At 45.2% G+C, this 25,743-nt stretch overlaps 4 protein-coding genes across 5 annotated transcripts; 1 reads left to right on the top strand and 3 right to left on the bottom strand.

The window, feature by feature from the left end:
• Positions 1–6,733: 6,733 nt before the first annotated feature.
• Positions 6,734–7,666, bottom strand: LOC128298293 (uncharacterized). Its single transcript, XM_053034038.1, has one exon. The coding sequence runs from the start codon at positions 7,508–7,510 to the stop codon at positions 6,734–6,736; it is 777 nt and encodes a 258-aa protein (XP_052889998.1). The 5' UTR covers positions 7,511–7,666.
• Positions 7,667–8,118: 452 nt separating this feature from the next.
• LOC128297418 (GDP-fucose protein O-fucosyltransferase 1) lies at positions 8,119–10,058 on the bottom strand. Its single transcript, XM_053033051.1, has 2 exons — positions 9,887–10,058; positions 8,119–9,731 (listed from the first exon to the last, which is right to left on the bottom strand). Exons 1-2 carry the CDS (start codon positions 9,984–9,986, stop codon positions 8,632–8,634), a joined length of 1,200 nt encoding a protein of 399 aa, XP_052889011.1. The 5' UTR covers positions 9,987–10,058; the 3' UTR covers positions 8,119–8,631.
• A 290-nt stretch (positions 10,059–10,348) lies between these two features.
• Positions 10,349–14,186, bottom strand: LOC128303972 (golgin subfamily A member 2). The gene is made up of 4 exons (XM_053041084.1): positions 14,121–14,186; positions 12,307–13,863; positions 12,003–12,242; positions 10,349–11,814 (listed from the first exon to the last, which is right to left on the bottom strand). The coding sequence occupies exons 1-4, from the start codon at positions 14,160–14,162 to the stop codon at positions 10,582–10,584; spliced, it is 3,072 nt and encodes a 1,023-aa protein (XP_052897044.1). The 5' UTR covers positions 14,163–14,186; the 3' UTR covers positions 10,349–10,581.
• Positions 14,187–15,877: 1,691 nt separating this feature from the next.
• LOC128303955 (sterol regulatory element-binding protein cleavage-activating protein) lies at positions 15,878–25,386 on the top strand. 2 transcript variants are annotated; one of them, XM_053041073.1, is made up of 8 exons: positions 15,878–16,670; positions 20,725–21,072; positions 21,144–21,318; positions 21,387–24,050; positions 24,121–24,289; positions 24,367–24,708; positions 24,783–24,989; positions 25,077–25,386. In XM_053041073.1, the coding sequence occupies exons 1-8, from the start codon at positions 16,195–16,197 to the stop codon at positions 25,256–25,258; spliced, it is 4,563 nt and encodes a 1,520-aa protein (XP_052897033.1). In that variant the 5' UTR covers positions 15,878–16,194; the 3' UTR covers positions 25,259–25,386. The 2 variants fall into 2 exon arrangements, with proteins under 2 accessions (XP_052897033.1, XP_052897024.1); XM_053041064.1 differs by having other exon boundaries at positions 21,141–21,318.
• Positions 25,387–25,743: the final 357 nt, after the last annotated feature.

Here is a 25,743-nt window from a genome sequence, read left to right as displayed (position 1 = left end):
CACACAATGATTGAACAGTGTTTTGTGATTGTGTGGTGTACGATTTAGTTCGCTACACACGCTAAAATAGTTTCCCTTCTACCTATTGTATAACAGGAGGGCGGGTGGGCCAGCTTTATCTTCCCCTCCAATCTCTCCCTCCTTACTGCTCCTTTTATCAACCACCTTTTATCGAACATAATGGGGCCAACTGTTAAATTATATCTCTTTCTGTCTCGCTAGACACACGGACAGGGTACAATTAAAGGAAGGGGGCACTCATCTGACCCATTCGGTCACTCACTGCTTCTTCGCTTTTTCACAAATGCTAACAACAACAGCAACAAAATTGTTCGTGCAACTCCTTAATTAGTTGGCGTTGTAGATTATGAATCCCCGTAATGAGTGCCACCATGTGCTGCGTGTGAGCGAGACAAACGCTGGTGCACGCTGCTTAACAGGAAGAAAGAGCCAAACAGCATCCCGAGCGCGTGTTGATTTATTGCGTTTAGGCGCGCAATGACTCTTTTTGAAGAGAGCGAGAGATTGGGCGGAATGGAAAGAAAGAAGATAGAGATAAGGCACAAAAAAGGTTGTATTTGGCCCTCGCTCTTTATGAATTAGGCGACGCCGAAGACCGAATAGACTTCGACCATGAATGACGTTATGGAGCGGTGTAGAAGCGGGGTCAAACTGCAACCTCGACGGCACGTTGACACACACCGATGAAGTTACGGCGGCTCTCAATTGTCTCTTCTATTTCTCACCAAACAAAAACCGGACTGGTGGCAATTTGCAAGGAAGGAAGAAGTTAACGGCAAAACGGATGTACGTTAGGTTATGGAGCAAGCAAGGAAAGCGGAGAAAAAATTGCGATTTGTTTCGGTTTTCGGACACGATGGTCTTCTCCCGCTTTCCCGCTGAAAGTGTAATATTTGAAAGGCAAAAGGCGGGTGTTGCACACACAGACGCAGGACGGAACATTTTGTTGCGCCAACATGACACGGTTTGGCACGCCGACCGGAGGGTGATGGAAAAATCGATATCGAATTGAAAGTTTACCCAGTGCAAGAAAATTTGATTACCAGCATTTTTCGGGCACACTCCTGAAGCATTTGGCCGGGTGGAAATTGAATTTTAAAATGTGCAACACGACCGACACGATAAACATGGTGTATTATCTTGTTAATGTTGCAAATTATCAATTATCTCCTGCTCTACGTTATTGAACCGTTATCGTCTTTTACTGTACTTAAGTTATGCTTTTTTTGAAAGCAAGCCAGACATATTAGTCATATGTTTTATCTCAGTAAATTGTGATGACTTGACGGGAATTATCGCTCACCTTGCATGGCGTTAAACAAGGCCACCACTCATCTACAGCTTCGACCGCACGCCGCTTTGTGCATAATAATTCGTTCAAGATGGCATCAACAGCAACCCGATTTGGAAGGGGCGAAGCAAAAACCACGCGCACGAAACCGATTGCAAGAAAAGTCATAAATATCTCACCGCGCCTTTGTGTGAGTGCGAGATGTCAAAGTGACAGCTGAGAGCCGTGCGCGAGGCGCAGCAGCTTGGGAAGCGGCACGCAAAACGGGAGGGCAATCGAATCGAAGTAGCTCGAGATAATTAGGCATGAGAAAGGATGCATCCCAAGCGCTCTCTGCAGCTTGGGGAAGTGCAAGAGAGCAAGCGCTGATTATAATCCATCTCACGCGTGCGGTCTACCGCTGTCTCGCTCACTCGGTACGGCACGTTGTTTGGCGCTAACTGTGCTGTTTATCCATCGTTTGCCGCCTTTCCGTCCGGTTTAACGACGCATTTGGCAACACTTATTCCAGCGTATAAAGTAGAGAGCGATATAAAGGCAATATTTGTTTCATACCTGCACCACCCAGCTTTCCTCTTCCTCCCTTGTCTAACTAATCTGAATAATGTCTTCTGGAGAGGGCGTGTGTGCATGTGTGCGAGTGTCGAACAAAAAAGGTGGATAAAAGAAAAACAAAACGCAACAGAAATAACAAACCGAAGAGGATTTCCCGCCACCTTGCACCGTGGAAATTGAGTGTGTGTTTGTGCCCGTCGGAGCACTCTTCAGGTCTATCGGGGAACCCTCTTATTTGTTCGAACAATCTGGGTGTCCCTCCGGATATGTTTGTGTATCGGTTAAAGAGAATGGTTTATTATTGCCCCTGGGGGTTGATTTTTTTCAAGGGGTGGCAAATGTATGCCCGTCATGCTTAGGCCTTAGCGCTGAGGCTGTGTGCAGGGCAATGAATGAAAGAGAAGATTAAGTGCTCTTTTACCGCGGTCGGATGCCTGTCCAACTGCTGCTTTTGGGGGCAGGTGATGACCAGGGGCGGGTTGCATTGTGCTTAATTTTTGTTTTACTTGAATAAAATCAATAACACTAGTCGGTTGGTTGGGTTTTGATCGCCTTTTGGGGAAGCTTGATTTGTAAACCAACAACAGAAATGTTTTAATTTCTCACGCCCTGGACAGACATCTCATTGCGTCAGGGAATTTTAGCATAAAATAAGAAATCAACCTCAGCGCAAGCTGCACCATTTACGTAAAGAAATGATTTGTTAAGCGTCATCCTACGTACAACCATCGTGTGAAGAATTGCGAAGGCCATGATGCGTATGGGAGAAGGACACATCCCGACTTTTTACGCACTACCCATTTAAGCGGGACACGAGTTCGGGAAGCAGCGTTCATTTGCGTGACTAACGTAAATATTTGATTAACGATCGTCATACAACCGCAAACCAACACCAACACCATATTACCATCATCATTATCATTGTTAAACGTCGAAAGGGACACAAACACCACCACGCACGTGCATGTTGTACTTCAAGCAGGGTGTAAAGTACGTGTGTATACACACCAAACAGGACAGTGGCGGCGTTGTGTTGCGCCTCCCTTTCCCTTTTCGCTTCATCGCATTTGTCTCTTGGTTTTAATTTGTCTTTCACCGCTTGACGTCACGCCGCGGCATTATGAAACGTGAGGGAACGGAGATAATTCTAGAGGGCGCCACTGCTCGGTGGTAACCATGGGTACAAACAGATTAGCACGCGGCAAAACAACGCCGTACGTAGCAAAACTGGTGATTAACTGTGACACGGTGAATCACCTACAGCACGCAGTTCGGTCGACAGACATTGACACTCAAAAAAAAGTCTCGGCATCCTTCGATTTGATCCAGATATTAGCGCCATCAGCGTTATCGTAACAATTTTACAAAGTCACGCATAGACGAAAGACGGTGGCAGCGCTTGTTGCTAGGAAACGGCCTGTGTGCTTTCCATACAGCGCAATGGTAATGTTTGTTGTTGATTGGGCCTGAAAATGAGGTGACTTACCAGATATAAATGCACGACCAAAAGTAGAATACATTTATTAATTCTGCCAATTTTCCTGCTACCTATATTAAATTTAGTTGCTCTTCCTGGAGGAAACTCCAACACCAGTTGCTGTGGGGCTTTTTTGAACTCTCTTGCCTCTGAATATATATTCTGAAGATTCATAATTACTTAATGGACAATGAATCTTCATAGATTCTCCTCAAAGAAGAACTCTGCCCAATAAGAGCACGTATCTCATAAGGTTCATCGAAGAGTAACAAATCCTGGAAGATTTAATATTCTCGAATGATTCACAAATCTTCTAAGATTCAAGAATCTCCGAAGAAGATTTGTGAGTCGTCTATCGGATCAGCTAAGAATGTAAAATGCGATTAAATTTATTATAGCTTCTGTCTCTTGTTATGAATCTCAAAGGATTTTTCTTTGAATCTTTGGAGTCTTTGAGAATGCTCGGAGTGTTCGGGAATTATTGAATATTTGAGCATTCTTGAATATTTTAAGAATAGTGTTAGACCCTCAACAAAAGCATCATTAGATTTTTTAATTCTAGCTCCAATACTAACCCCTCAAATGGAGTGTGTGATGTGCTTTGGGTAAAGTTTAAGATAAATTAACACTTAAAAAAATTTAAAACCGAAAAATCATTTTTCAAACTTTCTCCTGTCTTTCTGTCTGCTGAGACATTTATTTTACAATTAATGTACGTTTATATTTTACATAAACAAACGGTCATGCGGTAAGGGAAATTGATTTAAAAACATTTGACCAACCTTTTGCCTAAACCCCCGCAGTTAATTGTTTCACGAGACAGGATCGAACAAGTTTCATCCTTCCAGGATATTTCCCTCCATTTCGTTGTTCTTCTTTGCTCGCTTCACAAGCAAGGAAAGGGATATCCTTCACGGGAAAGCAGGAAACAATATAGCACAAACCGGACGTTGTTTGCTTAATAAAACAAGGGGAACGCTCACATTTACGGAAGCTCAGCTTCCCATGTTTTCCCCTATGTTAGCTCAAATCCCGAAATCGGTAGGGTTCGGTTACGAATTCTCGGGCCACCGCATCATAGCAGTGCATGAGATTTCCCCTTTTTTCCGGGTCAGTGTTAACCCTTGTGGGTATGATGAAAGCGGGGCGTCAACTTCTAACGGGAGGTCGATCCCAGTAAGCAATACAATTATGCTAAGATGATGCTGATGATGACTGTTACCACCCGAGGTGCGTTATGTGGTGCTGATCGGTGCTTCAATGCTACATGAGCATGAACAAGCCTGCTTCGTTGTGGTAAACGAATCTAGTTGAAACCCCTTCCCTTCATCCCCTTCGTCGTGAGTGGATGGGTGAAGAATCTCATGTAAATTAACTGCGGCTGCGTCAGGGGTGAGTAGGCACAAGTATTAGCGCTAATTGAGGTGTTATTGTAAGTGAAGTTAAAGATAGCGGCATTATAACTCCACGCAAGAACATTCTAAACATAGCAAATGCGTCACACGCTTGTGTTTTATGTGGGCTATTGGCTGGGATTGGAAAGGAATCTGGTGTATGGATACGGTTGTTAGCCCTAGCTGCGTGTGGGATTAAATTACTCGCTGAAGCTAAAAATAATTCTCATCAAATCTAATCGTTTGGAGATGTCAGCGCTTAATGCCACGATTGTTACCGTTTATGATTCATTTCACGCGTGATTCATGCGTGCGTACGCGCACGTACATACGTGAGTTTGCTTACCACCTGATTAAATGCTGTTCGTCATCGCCATCGGCTGTGATATTTTCGAAGCTAATATCGGTAATTACAGGATTTTCTTTTCATTTAATTTAATATGTATTTTCTAAACCTTATTGTTTTATGAAAATTTGTTGTCCTTTTTTTTACAAAATGTTTACCAAACGTTGCGGATAATTAGCTCCTTTTTAGCTCCAGTGGAGCGCCGATTATCCGTGCTAATCGAACACGGATAATAGGCTCATCTCCTTTTTATAATAATAATTAGCGTATAATGTATCGTGGTTAGGGCATTTTTGGTGTATAACTCATTTTTCATGTTTTTTTTGTTCTGTAGTTGTTTTGTTTTTAATTTGAGCTTTTTTTTATCTTATATAATTGGGTCTTTCATTTCTTCGTCAACGATGTTGCAGAGTATATACAAAATTTCATTTGAAAGTTCTCCGAACTGTAAAAGTACGACGAACTCTGTTGTAATTTTTGTTAAGGATTTTGTTGAGTCTTAAGTTAAGCAGCACATTCCATTAAAGGTGCCAAGGGATGGATATAGTGAAGAAAAAAGTTGATCTTGGTTTAAAGTACAACAAAGCTACTTAAGTACAGTCAGTCCCCGAGATACGCTATTATAGCGGAGCGGAAAAAAATTCGCGTAACTCGAATTTCCGCGTTAGTCGAATCCTAATGCAATTTAGTTAATACTTTAAAGTCGCAGAGTCGAATTCCTTCTCTGCACTTAATTTATTCAGCGAATTAGGCGATTTTTAGAAAGATTACATTACAATAAATTAAAAACAAATGTTTTATATGACAAAAACAGGTATTTTCGACCAGTTTTTCATCATTTTGCTCAGATTTTGTGCTCTAAACTAGATCAGCTGCCAAATTTCCAAAAACCGTGAAGCTCCGAATCCGCGTGTCTCTGAAACTGCCTGTACTCTAATTGACGAAATAAACGTACAAATATCAATATAGTAATGTGCATCCTAACGTTAAAAGAATAAATCGACTGTCTACCGAGCTACGGATAAATTAAGCCAAAGGAAGATAGAAATGGTGTCAGGCCAAGTCCTCCTGAGGTTGTATTGCCACAGAAGAAGAATGGTGTATTGATGTGTACTTCGGAGTACAATCTATATTGTCAGAACTTGAATATCCGAAGACTACCTATTGAAAATAAGTCTAGTAAGCCAGACATGGCAGGCATGACCTAGAGTAGGTCGTTAAGCGCAGAACTCCTTGCGGGAAATAAAAAGAATTTCTAATCATTTAGGCTAGTGGAAATTTATGATTATTCATTTCTTTAGGCTGCCTTATCAGAAGATCTTTAGCATCTAAATTTTGGTCAAATATATTGTCTATTCTTGGACACAATATTAAAATTTCCTAATCCCTACTTATGAAACGAGTAGATTAGGAATTGTTGAGGGCTTTTCGATAACGGCACATTCAACGAAATGTGGTGCTTGAGTTGCTCTACGTAGAAATGATGATTCAGCTATGAGTCATACTACTCACAGATAATCCCAGCCATTAGATAACCCAGTTCAAAACCTACAAAGCTGGTGCTATGGAGTTTAGTAAGAAGAAACTTAGTTAGTCCGAAACGATAAGCTTATCCAAAGGGAACAAATAGTTGGCATTTCCATGCACATTCAATCGTCCTCTTCATGTTCATACTGGATGGAAGTTTTAGTAACATCTGGCACCATCATCGGTCTTGGACGTTTTTTCCTTCGTCTTGAAGGTGAGTTAAACTGCTGGTGGGCAGGAACTGGCAGCTTGTTTCTGCTTCTTGCCGAATCGCCGATGTTATGCTCAAGCTCTAACGTTTTCATTAGATTGCTACGGTGCACGTCACTATTTAAAAGATTCTGTACGTACACACTTTCCACCGGCAGTTGAACCGGCAACGCTTGCCGGAACTTCTCCTCATCGAACGTGTCCGTTTGCACGGTGGTTCTGTTTAGCCGAGCCCCTTCCGCTTGATACTGTGCTATTTCTACATCTTTTCGTTTCAATTCTTCCACAAGCACACGAATTTCCGCTCCCTGGCGAAGCAAGGTGCGCCACAGCGGTTTGATGTAATGACGGGAAATTTCTTGTGGCGTGGCCCGCTGTAGGAGAAACTGAAACCTGATTGGATAGTTGTCCAGATAGTATTTGGCAGCAAAGTGTACACAGCCTTCGACGGTATTCGCACTGTAGTTTGCACTGCCCCTGGCCAGCAGCGTTTGGTCGATCAGGGCCTCGGTACAGTCCAGATTTGGATTTTGTTCCTTTTGGCGCTTGATAAGAGCCGCAATTGGTACCACTTCGAACCAAAGGCACTCCATGTCGAACACAAGGCACTTGATTTGATCCAACTGCTTGGAAAAGTCCACACCGTAAAATCCTTTTGTTTCTAGCGTAAGTTCACAAAACTCCGTCATTGTAAGGCACAAAATCAAACAAAAGATTTATATAAATCTATCACACAACCATCAATCTACACAAAACACACGGAACGCTTGTTTGTTAATCAAAGCGCAATATTTTGAACGTGTTTTATAATTTATTTTATTTGCCGCTTTTGTTTGTACCGAATGTAATCGATTGTTTTGCGTTAAACATTCCCAACAGATGATCCTCTTGGCTATTTGTTTACATATGTCAGCTGTGCCGGTTTGACAGCACCCAGTGGGTGGCCCAAGTACCAAAAAGCTGTGTGTAGAGTTTTAGGGAAGCAACCGCTGATTCAAAATGCAGACTGGAGAGTTTCTGCTTCTTGTTCCCAATTTCGCGACAAAAATTGTCCCTAAATGCAGGTTACTGTCTGTTTGGTGATGATAATAAAATCAGAACAACAGAAAACTAATATTGAGGCAGTAGGACGAACAACGCTTTGTCCGGCGAAAGACGACGAGTGATATGACAACGAAAAGAACGAGGCTAAGAATTCCTTCGGATCGTTGGAGATTCATTAAAATATTGAAAGTCAACTCATGATTTGAATGACACTTAGGAAGAGTAGTGCCATCAATCGTTATACACACACCGTTGATGTACCTAGTTTATTTTAATGTTGATGGACAATTTCTTATCTACTAAGAATAAAAAATGCTTAAAATAATTTTCGTTGTTCAAAGTAATATCAGTAAGTTTGTAGTAAAAATAGTACTTACTCCGGATAATAGCAACGGTTTGAACCTCATGCTACTTGCTTCCAATCGCGAACTCACCTGCCTTGATATGCGAGGCTTTACCATGCATTGAATAGAGTAGTCTTTAGCAACCCTTGGATTATTGACAACGCATTCCACCTAGGTAAATTTCAATTGGAGCTGCAGACGTTTCTATGGTAACGCCACGCAGTTCTAAATAGACGACTCGCGAATTAAAGCAAGTAGCATGCATTTCGACCGCAGCTACGATAACAAGGGCAATTACTTTATATAGTGAGGAAAGAATCATCCTAATCCTACCCTAAACATATCAATCCTTCGATCGGCTGCAGTTTTGTACCATTTGATGTCTCAATTACAGCACACAATCTCTCGCGGCTTCTCGCCTTCTACAGTTCTTCGTGTTGTTGCGTTGTGGCACTCTTGGATTTGGGGATTGGTTTTTCCGGCGGGAACGCCCAAAATGAGGAAGGAAATCCGTTCGAATCGCGCTCACGCTTCACAAACGCCGAGTAGGACGAGATGCAATTACCGATAAAATGGTTAGAACGTCCCAAAATGGCCAGATCCAGATGAGGGGTTGCATCCGGATGACGCACCACCGTCACATCTATGCGCTTCAGTGCATCGTTTAGATCGCCGAGCATGTGATTACTGTCCGAGGCTACGAATACGGCTCGGATCGGGTTATCCGGTGCAGTTTCACGGTGCAATTTTATGCGTCGCTTCAACTGCCGTACAATGGTGTCCCGCGATGGCATACAGATCTCCCCCGTCAGCTGGCCGTGTTCGTTCCGATAGCCCAAACACTGTGGGGACGAGAACAAGTTGGAGCTTTCCTTCACGTGTTCACACGCTCGCACCCAATCGATACCGTTCCTTAGGTGAATTCCAATAAACGCTCCCTTGGGCAGTACGTCACGGATAAACTGCTTCGCCTCGTCCTCGTACTTTACCGACCATCGGAGGTATCGTTGCAGTGGGAGATTTGCTTGCTGCACTGGGAAAACGGCTGGTGCACCGGTAAATGCCAGTACGGGCCACTTATCGCCCGCGTACCGTTCGTTCCACTTTCGAGCCATGTTGTCACCGTGATGCACATCGTAGTTTAGCTTCGGACCAAAAAACTCAGAGCTAGCAAACTCAACCTCAAACGTGTCCCAGAATGGACCGAATGGATTGCCACTTTTTGCATTGCAACCATGGCCGGCAGTTCCGTCCAGACCCATGCGTTCCGTGTAGCAGAACGAGATGCGCTTTTCCGGTGGCCACAGCGTTGGTGCAAGTGACTTCATAAAGTTTTCCATCGTTATGACACGATGAAATGCTTGTAGCGGTGCTATCTGGAAGTAGGTATCGAACGGCACCTGTATGGAACGTATCTCTCCTTTACGATACTCAACCCACGGTGGCAAAACGAGCGTTCGGTTCAGAGCCTTTGCAAACCCAAACGAACCGAGAAAATGATCCGCTTGGTTCCCGAATCGTCCTGAAAAAAAGGAAAAAGACACTATTTTTATATTTGAATTCAAATAAACGATTTGGGAAAGAGATTATATGCTTCATTTCGCGTCGTGTAAATAAAATCCACCCCTTTTTTGTGGCACTATGAAAGGAAGCAAACCATTCGCGTATTGTTCTTACCCATGCACGGACAGTACATGATGTAGCCATTGTCATCCACCGTGATCGGCTGAACCAATCCAATAACGACACACAGAAGAAGCACTACAAAGTAATACATCTTAACGACACAGTGTCTGTTCAGACACAAAGATTTTGTTTGATCCTTAACTCGCCGGTTGCTCCTATCGCGTTGTTTACAGCAAACCGGCAATAACAAAAGATTTGGTTGTCAAGCAACGAAACCGAATGACAGCTCCAAACTATCTCAGAACCAGTGTTGCCAGACGGCGCTTGATAAATTTACTAGCAGCAGCCGGTTTGCAATTGTTTACTTTTTTAATTTTACCACCCTTTTCCGTCCTTATTTACTTAAGAATGCGTCTTAAAATATTTTTTTTCTTGCTTGACATATTATCCCCTTCTTCCACTCAGCGCCAGCTTCTTTCAATCTCAGCAAAACTACAACAAATTGCACAACACTCAGCTGATGGTATTCTTTACGCGCTATGCTTGCGTTGGCTCTATATTTCGATCGTACAAATACCGGTATGCCAGCTATTATATGCCAAGAAATGTTTACAATAATAAAATATGCAATATATCGTTAAAAAAAACAAGGAAAACTATACCACAGCTTTTGAGGGGTGGAGAGGCTTTAGTGTGGGGGTGGGCGAAAGACCTAAGGTCCACCGATCTATATCCCTTTTTACTCTCTAAACCGTTTCCAACCGGCCGGAACAACAGGAGCAGTGCTGTACACCGCTACCGTACGGAATATTTGCCTCCTTGATGTCGGTCAACAGCGAAAGGATGCGACCAGCCGTTTCCGTTGGTTTAATGTGCACCTTTGGTAATGGCAGTGATGAATGGTGGTAATCCCCATCAGCACCGGGTGGTGAAGGTGCTCCCATTGAAGCCGTCACGACATCGTCATGACCCGGTGCACCGGGCCCCGGACCAGGACTAGTATTATTCACATGCGTACTGTTCGTGTCCAACTGACTGTAGTTGTAACCACTACCACCACTACTGCTGCTACTATTGTTCAACGAAGCATGATGATGATGGTGATGGTGATGATGGGATCCGTGATCATGTTCACCACCTTCCTCCTGCTGTTCCTGGACCAACCGATGCACCAAATAGTTAAGCTCCTTCAGCTTGAGTTTCATCATCTCACGATCGTCTGCCAGCTGCTGAAGCTGAAGATCGCGCTCCATGTCCTTTTGCTTCAGCAATCTTCTTTGCTGTTGATAAAGCGTGATGTATTCACCGATGGTTTCCGTTTCGCCCTGCAGTTGTAACACCAAATGTTCGAGCCGTTGCTTTTCCTCGGTCAATTCGGCCACCTCAACCATGGTACGTTTGAAGCGCTGCTGTAACTTTTCCATCGCTTCCATCGTTGGGATGCTGCTCACGATGGACGATTGGCGATCGAACGCACCGACACCGTTCGGTGGTCCTTCGGTAGCGTCTTGCGTACGATCTTGCTGGAATCGGTTCAAGGCTTTTAGCAATTCGCCCTTCTCCTGTCGAAGCGTATCGATCTCTTGCTGCAGCGTGCTAGTGTCGGTCGTATGTTCGTGGGCCGCTTGATCACCGTTTACCAGCACGGGTGATTCGCCCGAAACGGAACCCTCGCGCAACTGGCGCCGCAGCTCATCAGCGGTACGATTCTGCAGCTCCAGTTCGCGCTGCAACGTAGCTACATCGTTCGATCGGGACTCGTAGTAGCGTAATCGATCGATTTCTTGATTCTGTTGATAAATTTGCTTGCTCAGTTCGGTGTTTTCGTGCGCCAGACGGATCATTTCTTCGTCTTTGTAGTGTAGCTTCTCACGGATGGCACCCAACTCGGATTCGAGATTGCCGTAGTTAGCTTTCATCTCCTTTCCGAGGTGTAGTTCCGTTTGCAGCTTATCCGTGAGGTTTAGTTTGTCATTGCTCTGTAAAAGAATCAATAGAAGTATTAATTGCATCACAAAAAGCAAAGAGGAGATTAAAGAGGAGATATCAAGAAACAATTAAAAGATATCAATTATTATTGAAGAAAACATAACTTAAACATTAAGTGGCGACAAAAATTGTCTAAACATTCTGATTATACATCTAACCCCCTCAAGCATATACTTACAATCTGCACAAACGCCCGCTGCATTTCTTCCAGCTGAGACTTGAGCTCCTGGTTCTGCGTTACGGCACGGGAAGCACCGACGCGGCCACTTTCAATCTCCACCAGCAGCTTCGCCACATCCGGTTTATCCAGCTGGAGTCTTTCCACCGTAAGTTGTAGTTGAGCTATTTGCTCTTCGTACTGTTTAATCTGCGTTTCATAATCATTTTTCTGCTCATTCTCTTTGGAAACGTTTCCATTCTGAAAATTAAATTCTACCGTTAAAACCCTCCATTCTAAATGGATACCCAATTCGGCCGCTTACCATAAGTTCTTCCTTTTCACGTTCCAACCTTTCGTGACTGATGCGCAGTGTGTCTAGTTCCGCTTTTAGCTTGTCGTGATCTTCGCGCAACTTAAAATTACTGTCGGTATCGTCTGCTTTCGCTTCCTGCTGTCCGGCATATACCCGCTGCAACTTTTGCATCTGCTGCTGTATCTGACGCTCGAGCTCGTTTGCAAAGCGTACGGCCGTCTCCTCACTCTTCGATAGCCGATTGTTCTCATCCGTCAGCTCCTGAATCTTTTCAGCCAGATTGCTTATTTCCTTGTTCAAATGCAGCACATAGTTCTGGTATTGCTGGCTGCTCTGGTCCCGTTCCGTGCCGATCTGTTTAATAACCTCCTGCAGATCCTTGATTTGCTGCGCTTTGATAAGATTCTGCTGGGTAAGTGATTCGATTTTCGCATTATAATCCTGCCCATCGTCTGTGGTTAGCTGATCGATGCGTATCTTCGCCAGGCCCAGTTCGGATCGTGTCTGGTCGAGCATTTGCTGCGCTGCTTGATACTCTTCATTCCGTACTGTAAGCTTTTGGCGCAGCTCGGCTAAATCTTCCTGCAGCTCTTCGTGCAGCTTGCGGAAACGTTCTGCTTCGCGCTGGTATTCTCCGACCTGGTTGCTGATCGTCTGCTCCAGCTGTTCATACCGTTGCCCGTGGTTTTTCGCTTCATTTAACTCACCTTGCAGCTTCTGTACAGTAGCGTTCGTGTCTTGCAGACGATGTTGCAGCTCATCATTTTCGACCGATCGTTCCTGCAGGAGAGATTTACACTTTCCCAGCGATGCGGTAAGTTCCGCTTTCTCACCAACCAACACACCGACGGCTTGAATTTGCATCTGAAGTTGTTCCTGCAGTGGACCCAGTTCCACCGTAACGCGCGTACTGTTCTCCAACCGCAGCTTATCGATCTCGATCTTCAGTTCATCTACTAGCGACTGGTTGTTGCGCAGCCGCAACCGCAGTTCATCGTTTTCCAGCTTCTCTGCGTTCAATTGTCGCGCCAGATCGGCCTTTTCCGATTCCAGTTCCAGTATCGTGTTTTGTGGCCCAAGATCAGCATTCGCATTCGCGATAAGGTTACCGATTTCGTCCGACAGTTTGTTGATGTTGTACACGCTGGCATCAACTGGTGGTTCCGGTTGTCGGACCTCCGCCAACGATGCTGGGGCAGCTGATGGAGCCGGTACCGAGGCAAGCTTCGGTTCGACATTTTCAAACAAATCCACCGCACCCGGCGGATGGGAAATAGCGAATGTGCTGCTGCTGAAGTAGTTCGAAATCGAAACAGCTGTTCCATCGTTCGAGGTGGAGGATTTGGGAGCGTTCAGTTCCACCGATGTGAAGCTTCCACCGTTGAAATCATCTTGAAGCAGTGTACCGATGGGAGGATGGCTGCTCCCAAAGAACGGTGGTTGTGGAGATGGCGACTGATGTGATGGTACCCCTGCCGGTTGACCTATGTCAGGCGGTGTCGGCTCAGTGCATGGTTCCTGCGGCTCATGATCTCGGTCCTTCTGTCGCGCCTGATATTGCTTCAGCTAAAGAATAAACAGATAGCATTTGTTGTGAAAAACAAAACCAATTCCACGGCACGGTACGATGACGTGTCAGATTGTTTGCATTTCTGCAGCAATTCTGTCACCAAACACACTGCGGGACGTGTCAGTCGAAGGTGTTTCGAGCGATTATTTCGGTAATACAATGTGTATAATACTATAATTAGACGGGGAAAGGTGTTTACACAATCGGAACACAACCTATAGCATGGTTTCACACGATAATTCGATATGTTTACCTTTTTTCTTGCAGCAGCAATTTTCTCTGCCTTGTCTGCCATATTTACACACACCTATGTTTTTTTCTTGGATCATTTGCTGTCAATTTGTTCTGACATTGCGAGTAGGTCCCACCGAAGGGACAGGCTGGATCATTGTCGATAAAACTTGACTGTCAACATTTAATTGCGAAACTAAAGAAGTAAGTTTGTAGTAGAACTTCCAAATGGTAGCTTATCTGCAACCATGCATCCAACATTAAATCACGTGGTCTTTTTCGAATGAAAAACATTTTGTAAATTCCCAATTGAAGCTTTCAATCACAACTGCCATTAGGAATCCGACATGGCGTCGAAATTGAGAGGGGAATCATCATATCATCCAGCCTTGGCCGCTGTCAATCAGTTGGCAAATAGCAATAGGAAAAACGGGAGCAAATAAATCCGAAACGTAAATTCATCCCGCGCGCCGTATTTTTGCTGCCCTGCATAATGAGTGGAAATAGTTGTTAAAGTGTGACTGTGTAATAAGTTTATTTTGCATCATTCCCCATCGCAAACTCGTAGGTGGTAAAAAGGCATCGCAACATTACCCCGACGTGGCCGTGAGTGCGTGCGTGTGTTTGGACGGTAAACGTTCGTCGTGACCGGGAAGAAAATAACGTGTGAATCACCGATAAATGTTCTGCCCGAATCACGACAAATCAAAGTAACAATCGAAAAAGCCATGCCCCAATTGGGGTAGTGCAAGAACGCCACAAAGAAGGTGCGAAGAGGCGGAATCAATCGTGGCACAACATGCGGGAAGGTTCTGTTGTGCCCCGGGTACTACGATGGGTTAATTTTGCACGAGAGCTGTAACACTCGAGTGCCTCGCGGGGAATCCATACACCCTTTTGCTATCGGACACGGAACGGTCTGCACGGCGCGTATGATGTGAAATTATGTAATTTTATAGCTTCTTTCGTTGTACGCTATCTTTACTCTTACCGCACACAGCAGCAGTGCAGAAACCGGACCGGATGAGGTGGCACCCGCACGTGTACCGTGCGGTTACGTGGAAGCTGCTGCTGCCGGGCAAGCGTGTCCATTCGTTGCAACGCTTTTTGCAACCGCCCCGAGAGCAAAGACGTACCGGAAGCGAAAGCGCACACCAGGTCCATTCGGGTGCATGCATTTGTGGCTGATAGGCTTGCGATCAAACGCAGTAGACCGAGGTTGTTTTTACTCGGACAGAGCGCAGAAGAATCGATCATAGCAAACGGGATGATAATAGCAAACCTGCCATGTTCTTGACACGAGAGCAAGAGATTATGTACACCACGTACAATCTCGATCTTAGCTCTGTTGAGAGCCTGGAAAGACGGTGATGAAGATGTTGAACAAACCTGTCTCTATTCGCTACCAACAGGTTCACAAGTGAATTTCGCCATGGAAAGTGATCTTGCCTGTTGATAGTATCATTACCATTGCCCATTGTAACATAATCAACATGATTAAAGTAGTCCTGCGAGTGAAACTGACGTGAATGGTGGATTTCAGATGCCCTAAAAAAAGGTCATCAAAAAGCAAGATTAAGTGTACGGAATAACCACTGACCTAGGTTTTAAGAGAGTGTGTTTTAGCTTGCGTTCTATAAAAAAATCATCAATCCGTTTATCTTTCTACAGCCCAATCGTAAACTAGCTTAAGCGAGAGTGTTGCGCAACTTGTGCTCAGCTGTGCATTGGCAGACATTTGCCGCTGTGGTGTGTTGTGTCGTTGTCGGCAAAGTGCACTTGGATGCATCGTACCGCTTCCCGGTACAGTTGCTGGTAAACGGAGTATACCATTCCAGTGTGGATAATATGCCGTGCGAAAGGGACCCGAAGCGGAAGTACTACGAAGGGGTCGCAATATCCTACGACGAACGGGGTGCCGCCGGTGACAGTTGCAGGGTGGCGAGGAGAAAGTGACTCGGTATGCGTTTGTACACCGTAACGAAGGTGTAAAAGTGTATTTATATCGCATTAAAAAGTGTAAACAAAGTGTGCATAGCTCGTGCGGTGGACAAGAAACACATTCTCCACCCTCGGTAGCATAAGTGTGGTTCACCATGACGGCATCCGCCGGTGTAGAATCGTTATCACCACCGGCAGAGGACCGAATCAATCATCTGCAGCAGTACACCACCGTCGCGACCGCCCAATCGGTACGGTCCAACAACACATCACAGTTGGCACAGCGCAAACCGTTGTCAGCCCAACAGACGCAGCAACCGTCTGCGGGTGTTATACACACCGGCACCACCTTCACACAGCAGCATCACCCATTGTTGGGCGCATCTGCGGCGATGAAACCACCACGACCTGCGTCAACATCGGCGGCAGCGGGAGGAACTGCTGGTGGTGGAGCTACCACCGGTGGGGGTTCTGCTGGATCCCGTGGCTCGAAACAATCCGATCGTAGCAAAGGTTCCACCACGACGCTTCCGTCCCGCGTGTCGCAAATGTACTACAAACATGGGCTGTTTCTGTCCAGCTATCCGACGACCGCAACAAGCTTCGCTCTTGCCATCATTATATTTTGTTGGTAAGTTCAACCCGCGAACGCAATGTGAAGTACGATGTGTGGAAAGGTTTTTAAACATGTTTATTTTTAGCTGGACGAATGATTTTCTCACTGAAACAGTTGGTGCACCGCGGAGGGTGTTTTTTTTTTGGAAACAATTGGCCGTGTTTATGGGAGTTGCTGTCCAGGCTGTTTAGTTTACTCGCTTTGTTGATCTTTTATTTGGATTACGTCAAATGACGCAATTGCGAATAAAATTACGGAGAACAGGTTTTTTTTGTCGAGTAAAGCGAAATCTTTCACTGTTCCGATCTTCAACATGGATGAGATCCCGAAGAAGATGGTGGAGCAGTAGTTCCATTCCTCTTCATCGAATTCAAGGTCGCATAAAATAAGCATAGCTCGGTTGAAATATTGATCAAGCTTACCAAACTTCTAAGGATGAACTTGACCAACGTTACCTGCCATATAAGAATGGATGAAAACATGGATGAAGGATAGTGGTTAGTCCTTTCCATCTGCACTAAGGACATTAGATCAACGAGAACTATTTTCTATAGGTCGAATCAGATCCCTGACTGAAATGAATAACATTGGTTTAAGTCGTTTAATAGAAATATTACATTTTTCTTTTATGGAGACCTCTGATTGTGAAATCGTTTTAGACCTCGCACATAGACAGTACCAATATTAGACCTAAATTAAGATGGGAGTGAAGGCGTCGGACAGAAACTTCAAAATAATTAATCAGATGACGATGGTGCTTAACTGCTAAAAGTCCACAGAACCCACAAGAAGCCTCGCGGCACATGGTCGTGTGCCAAAAACTTTAATATTCGTTCCATTATCCTACAAAATAGTGTTTGCCATAGTATGTTTTGTGCAACACACCGCAAACCACAGTTGGATTTATCAATCCAAGCAAAACTCCCGCATGGGCCGTTACGTTATCAGTAAGCCGCACACAAATCGCGCACGCTGTAGTGGGCTCGGTCCCGGTATCAACATTGTTTTGGTTTTGGTTTCCACCTTGCCTTCTACCGTTTCCCGCCCGATTGAGGTGCCAATTGGTACCGATCCTAGCGCTTGTTGTGCCGCCGCGGATTGCTATCAATCAATAATAAACGGGCTGGCATTCGAAAGATGCAAATTTCCGTCTGCCTGCTTGCCCGCCTGCAGTTACGGACACTCGCGGGTCGGTGCAGGGATTGGAGCTGACCATTTGCATGGTACATTTGATGTGCAGCACACGTCAAACCCGTATGAGGAAGTTCGCACTGCGAACAGACAGTCAGACGTATTGCCAACCTTTTTATTGCTTAACCAAAGAAGGACATTGTCGTATGGGAAAACAGAAGGGAAAGCGTTTAAAAGCGCTTTTAGGTTGCCGGTTTGCCGTTAGAATATGCTAGAAGAATGTGTTGCAAAAAGGCTTTACCATTCGCAAGTAATGATAAAAAGAAGAGGAATAAATTATTATGTCTGTATGTTGATTTGGGGTAGGAACTCCACGCTTCGAGTGAGTTCCTTTTTTGTCCCCATAAAAAGAATCTCCCCTAAACCGGTTATGCAGACGTGCTCATTGATAATCTTTTATTCTCAAGTGTATATGTTGATATGATGGCTGTCTCAACATATTGAACTAATCTGTTTACCTAAGCCACTGTGCACGTGTGTGATTCGTTACGTGCCATCACCTTACCGACCGGGCATCGTTTCGCTTCGCTCATAGCTTGGGCCCGGACACTTAAAGATTAAATACCACACCGAATAAACAATTCCGCCATATGGCAAGTAAATGTGCCTGCACCGCCAGTCCAAATCAAAGGCAGATAAGGAGGGAGCCTATTGGCTATTGGTCGGAATATCTCCACAGTAGTGACCTTTCTTCTTGAGTGGGGTTTCTTTGTTTTCATTACCCAAAATGATTAGACAGGGTGTATTGCCCTTGACAGTGAGTGTTATTGTGCGGAAGAAGTATTAGATTCAATTGCCTTGCGGAAATATTCATCCTGTAGCGATCGCCAAATGAGTGTTGCTATGCCTTTTTTTTTCTTCCATACGACCATGACCATGGCCAGCCGTGGCAATGCTAGAGCCCCTGGCGTTAACTTAGTCGGTTGACTGCGATAAAGGTTATCGTTCACACGGGGAATTATCACTGTGGTGCACTTTGTGGTGTGACGAAATGTTACTTTTTATCTTAATTTTGTTTCGGACATTCGGAACAAAGCCGCCTCTTAAAGTGATGTCACTTTTATGTTTGTAATGATAGAACAACGACGGTTAGAGTAATGCATGGGATTCTTCATGCTGCTGTATTTCTTCTGGTGCTGTTAAAAACTTTTAGTTCGCACCTTAAATTTGCACATCGATGGTAATTGTCTGATAGGAAACACTTCTTCTGGCTCCTTGCAGTCTACGACGCAGACTACGATACATGTAGATCTTTGTGATAAGTTTGTCCATTTCTTGGGGAGGGTGCTGTTTTCATTATAAATTTTATTGATCAAATAATTTTAAGCAGTAGATATAAGGAAATTCCCAGTTTTGCTCTGGTCAATATTGGACGAAAATTGTTTGTGTCTATCCTAGCTTGTAACTAAGATGAGCTCTATGAACTTCATATAGCATCAGGACTTGTATGGCTGAGTTGTCCGGTGTCTAGTGCATGTTGCTCCATGTCTTAGACTCGGTTTGAGGAATTGGGACTACACATGTTTTGTACAGCCTCAGCTTCGATCGTCGTGAAAGGAGCTAAAGCTCTAATATGAGCAGGGATGCAGGTGCGATCATGCACCTGAACAGGGTATTTGGTGGAACTAACATGACTTGTCGTATGATTTCTAATTTGATATTTTCCATTGCTTTATAGCACAAAGGCAAACTCATGATATCAAAGTTATCAGCGTATGTCAGGGTAGGGATTGAACTGAATAAGTGTAAGGATTAATTTAGAAACCGGCAAGTCCATCCATCTATCGCGAATTCTTCTTCACAATACAGGTCTTGGAGGTGTTTCATCCACTATCTTCTGGCAGATGACCAGTGGCGTGCTTAACTCGTTGTTGAAAGCCCTGATACTATCAGTCTAAGTTTGCCCAGAAATTATTGGATTTGATTCTTTGATTGAAATTTGTCCTCAAAGTTTTGTCCATCGCTTCAGAGTGTTATTAGGAAGAATGGTGGGCTTTTTTAAGACGTAAATCTTAACCAGTCCAAATCAATGTTGAACGCCAGAATGTCCAGTAGCTCTGTTTAGGACATTCCCTTCTGGTCAGATAGTGCTGGTCTTGACGAAAAAGATTCCAAATTCAATTTTGTTAAGTTACTTCTTAGTTTTTTTGGTGGATTGGTCCAATCTGCAGGAAGATCTCGATTTTCATTTCTGGATTCTGCTCTGGATTCGGATTTTGCCAGATGGTAGAAGATGTTATAGATGTCTGATTAGCTATATATGCCTTCTAAGCAACAGGAAACCCGTTAAAATCAGTACTTTTAAGTGCATACGTTACTGCTAATTAAGAAACTTTCTCATTAAGAGGCTTTAAGCATGTAACTGACTGTGTTAAGCTACTGCAGTTTTAGCGAATGTGGCCCTCTATTAGGGCCTTAGAGAAAGGAACCCTTAGGACCCACCTTGAGTGCAGGCTAATCTATCACGATGTACATCCATAGTTTAAAATCTTCCTCGTTTGCTTAGCTCGCTTTCTAGAGAAACTCAAGACTTTCTTTCTAGAGATACTCAAGGCAGAATGAAAGGCCTCTTTGAAACTGTCTCGTAAAGACGCCTGGTCAAATTACTCTCATTTGACGAGATTTATTCTGCAATCAATTTTGTATATACTGGGAATATCCTCATATTCATATTCATTTAGTTTTATTTTTTTAACACTTTTGAGTATATATTTGACAAACTCTTCCATTATGAAGCCTATAGTCTCTGTTTGTTATCTATAATAAAACATTCCTTGTTAAATCGATTCCAAGATCTCCCTGGATCTCACCTACGTAAATAATAAATCGTTTTTGGAATTACTTCTTTAACTCTATTTTCTTATTCTTCCTTCCCCAGCTACCCACTGCTAAACATTCCCCTGCCGGGGACGATTCCAACCAAAGTGATATTCCCGTACACGGAAAGCATCAGCGAGAATCTGCACCTGTCCAACGCGAACCTGTCGAGCGAATTCTACAATCCGTTCAGCTTCTCCGGCGGCAACATGTTTAACATCTACAACATTAGCGTGGAAACACCGTTTCCCTGGGCGCGAATAGATCCGCTACTGTACGTGCAGCAGATCATCATGCGGACCAGCGTGGTGCCGTGGGAAGAAGATCTACTGTTAACCGATGCGTTCCGTGGTCCGCTGTACGAGGTGTTTAAGCTGGTGGAGATTATACGCAATCACGAGGATCAGAGGTGAGTTTTGGGTCGCTAATTGTGTAACGAAAACGAAGCTCAAGCTGGGATTATTGTATATTTTTCAGCAGCAAAACGACGCTTAGCCATCTCTGTCTACACGTGGAGAATGTGAAACGATCGTCACAACAGACATTGTTTCCCGAGTACAACTGCTTGCTACTGTCGCCGGCCAATCTGTGGCAGCAAAATATTCAGAATTTTAACAAGGATAGCAATTTGTTAAACACTGTGTATGTAAATCATGTAAGTATCTCCATAACTTTCAGAGCATTTCGGAATAGTTAATTATGTATCATTTTTCCATTTGATAGAATCTCCAAAAGTCCAAAGTGTCAACGGCGGAAATGTTGTTTGGTATACCACTGCGTGACACCGGCGTTAAGCGGTACCCGATGCGAGTACGGCCGCGCATCATCCAGTACGCGGTGACACTAATTCTGCGGGAAAATAATCCAGCATTTATTGACTCGTTGAAGGAAAAGCTCGTCCGCGCTTATCCGCTTCATCAAAAGGAACTTACCTCCGATACGAATGTACCTGCAGCCGAAGGACAATCGGTCCACACACACCAGCAGCAATCGATCATGTACATCTTCTATCCGGGCGAATTCAACTGGAAGGAGGTACTACCCCAGTGTATCGCCTTTTGCATGCTGTTTATTTACGTATACTTTTCGGTGCGTAAAATCGAAGTCATCCGGTCGCGCATCATGCTAGCGTCCTGTGCCGTGCTGACCGTCCTTGGCAGTTTGCTGATGTCGCTAGGGTTGTGCTTTTTCTTCGGGCTCACAATAAGCTTCCAGTCGAAGGGCGTCTACCCGTACCTGGTTATTCTGGTTGGGCTGGAGAATGTGCTCGTCATCACGAAGAGCGTCCTGACGACGGATAACAATCTCGATGTAAAGATACGCATTGCCCAGGGCCTTAGCCGTGAAGGTTGGTCAATTACGAAGAATTTGCTGACGGAAATAACAATACTTACCGGTGGGCTTGCGACGTTTGTGCCCGTGATACAGGAATTCTGCATCTTTGCGATGGTGGGACTCGTGTCGGACTTTCTGCTACAGATGTTGTTCTTCGCCACCGTGCTAGCGTTGGACATTAAGCGTGTGGAGTACAGTGCCGAGGTCCGGCGTTTACCGAAGATGCTGTACTTTAACAGTGATTTACGGCGCGGTGCCGGCACTGCCGGTTCATCTGCTGTGCCGCCACGCGAAATTCGTAACGGTGGTGGTTCGATTAACCGTTCTCGATCACACCCGAAGCTAACGGGACTGGAGCAATCGTCGAGCCACCCGAAAGGTGGTACGGGAGCTGGCAAAGATGTGAAAATTCCCAAACGCCTGCGGATCGTAAACTTTTGGGCGAGGACGCGGTTTTTCCAGCGAGGGTTTATGATTTGGATGGTGCTGTGGATTTCGAACATCATCTACAATGCGGGTCTGATAGAGGAACTGTTTGTGATCGATAAAAACCTTACCGGGCATGATGTGCCATCTATGGACGGGTCGTCCCGTTTTGATGTGGGTATCGGTGTACATGAGCTGGGTGATGCCAGTACGGAAGCAACCGCTGCACGTCTACACGAAATGGACCGCTTGAGCAACGAGCAACAGAAACTTCCCGATGCGGGCATGCTCGGCGGCGGAGGTGGTGTTAGTGGGACGAACGAAAAAGGAGGTGAGATTCGTGCGCTGAATGCGTCCGAGCAGTTGCAACGGTTGAAGCATCCCGACTACGAAACCGTATACCAGCTGTCAAACTTCCACTGGTCCGCGATAATGAAGCAGTACAACGTATCGCTCAGTGGCCGGTACGTGACCGTGTTGCCGGCCATCAAACTATCACACGCGGTGAGTCCGACAACAGCGCTACAGCTGCGAAATGCGGACGAAAAAGCACCGCACCATTTCCAGTGGAAAGCGCTAGCGGCTGCGCTGGATCCGTTGGATTTCAGCGATGCCGATACGGGCGATGGATCGCACGTACCAATAGGGAATGCACCGTTCTATCCGAAGACGCCAATGGAAATACTGCTCACCTGTATGCTGCTGGTGGTCAGCACGTTTGTGGTGACGTACACGATGATAGTGCTGTACCGGTGTATCTGCACGCGGAACTACGCCGAATGGCGTGCTAGCTGGCAGGAGAGCGATAGCGAAACGGAACCAAAGCCGGAACAGTGCCTGCTGGAGGGCGTACCGGTACAGGTGGACGGTCACGTGCACCGTATCGAGTGTCTCGTGACGGATGGCAACATGATTGCCAGTTCGTGCCTGCAGGGACAGGTGAAAATTTGGGACGTAAGCAACGGGGAGCTGATGGCCGAAATAGATCGATTGCACTATTTCGAGCTGCAACAAACGCGTGGTGATTCGTCCTCACCCCAATCGCTGCCGTCGCTATCCACAACCGTTGCGACGTCCGGTGTTATGATGCGCAATGATCATGGTGATTCGATTACGGGTCTGCAAGAGGCTTTTCCCGCCGATTCGGGCTCTCCTCTATCGTGCTCACCTCCCAGTACGATCGTCGGATCATCGTTTAAGCTGAAGAAGAAATTGCACTTCAATTTCTCCAGCCTGGACAGTTCGACCGCGAGCTCACAAGCCTCCGATTCGAAGCTGTTCGACTTCCAGGCACAGTACGAACGTTTTTTTACCTCCTGTCCACCACAGTCGACGCCTAGCAGCGGTACCGATCTTCGGAATCGCTTCACCCCGAACGGATCGTTGACGGCGGGTTGGGGAGATACGGGCGTTCCACTGGAGGAGCAATCGTCCAACAGCCACTGGACAGCGCGACCAACGACACTGTCCAACGAATGTCCGCAACCGCCCGGGAGCCCAAAGCAGGCGACCCAGCACCATCACGTGTCGCCGATATGGTGTATGGACTTTCTCGACAATCTCATTGTGATTGGTTGTGCGGACGGGCGGTTAGAGTTTTGGGAAGGTAGCAGCGGTAGTTTTAAGGTAAGCAAATATGCATTATATGAGATAGTATATATATTAATTTATTATTAAATATTCATCCTCCTTTCAGTGCATCCACGATGCAGAACATTCACACAACAATGGCGTGACCAACATTAAGCTTACGGGTGATCGTGTTATAGCGGCTCGGTTAAGTGGTCGAATCGATTTCTTCCGTCTGGAAACTTACACCCAGGGAAGACAGATCGATTGGGGCTTTACGTCAGCATATCGAAGAAGTAAGAATTTTAGAAACTGAAGAAGTAAGAAACTGTCAGAAGTCAGCAAGCAATCTAATGTTTATCCAAATTTATAGCTCACATGCGAACCGGTTCGGCGGGCAGCATAAGTTCGTTCCAGGCAGCAATGGGTAGCGGGGGGACTCATCCCGATTCGGAGGAGTTGCGTTGTTTGCTGGAGTTTCAGCAGCAGGGCCATCAGCAACCCATAACCTGCCTGGAGGTGGTCGGCAATACCGTGATGACAGGGAGCCAGGACCACACACTGAAGGTGTACCGTGCTGATAGTCACCTGATGCTGTACACACTGCACGGTCACTGTGGACCGATTACCTGCCTGTTCATTGACCAATGGCAATCTGGAATGGCCGGTTCTGGTTCGCAGGATGGATTGCTATGCGTGTGGGACCTGACGACAGGTACGTCTTTTAATGTTATTTATTTGGATTTATGTTATCTTAATCACCCCACTGTAATGCCTTGTTTGTTTCAGGTGCATGCATGTACAAAATCCAGGCACACGACGATTCAATCGTTGCTCTCGTCGGTTCACCCAGCTACGTAATATCGCTCGGGCTGGACGAACGGATACGTGTGTGGGATCGATTCCAGGGACATCCACTGAACACCATCACCGTCTCACATGCTTACTCTGCACTGGTGATGTTAACGCCGTCCCTGCTCGTAACCGGCAAACCAGGTATGTAAGAAGCTCGAGCTTTAATAATTATCTTCATCGCCAGGCGAGTTCCTTCATTAACTATTGCATCTCTGCTCTGTCTTCCAGGTGCACTCGTTGTCTGGGATGCACGGAGTGGCGAGGTTGCGCGCGAGGTAAAGCTCGATTGCTCCAACATGCAACTCTGTCCAAAGATCATGCTACCGGCGTGCGGGTCGGTGATATGCGACTATGGCAATCAGATGCGCATCGTGCGGTTTCCGCTCGTTGCCGCTGATAAATGTGACTAATGTTTGTGTGTTTTGGCTGGCAGCGAACACTAACCAACCTTTTAAACGACCTTTCTTTCGAGTTTATCTTCGATCTGCGAAAGCAGCTGTGTGTTGCCCAGGAGAAAACAAAACATATTTGTATGTTAAACTGCGCCCAGTTGTGAGTGTGTGCGGCTCTCTAAACGCTTATGTTCCTTTTCAAACATACTTGTCCCAGCCATTTTTTTTTGTTATATTTTCTTTAACGTACGCAACAGTCTCTGTTACATGTTTGCAGTTATTTTGTCGCTTGTGGAATAATTGCGCCAGGTAGCAACTAGGTGATAGGATTGATTTTGTGTTTGTTTATCGTTTTGTGAGCATTTTGTTTCGTGCGATCGTTTAGCACAGTTGAGTTGCGCAGTGTAACACGCTAAAACATGCGGTATGCGTTCACCCAGGGATGCGTTGAACGCCTAATTATGAATTGTTTACAAATTATGCAGCTCAAACTACACGCTTTA

Source organism: Anopheles moucheti, chromosome 2 (genome assembly GCF_943734755.1).
Source record: "Anopheles moucheti chromosome 2, idAnoMoucSN_F20_07, whole genome shotgun sequence".
Lineage (NCBI taxonomy): Eukaryota > Metazoa > Arthropoda > Insecta > Diptera > Culicidae > Anopheles > Anopheles moucheti.
The sequence above is the reverse complement of the archived record's forward strand: the minus strand, read 5'-3'. Positions and strand labels throughout refer to the sequence as shown.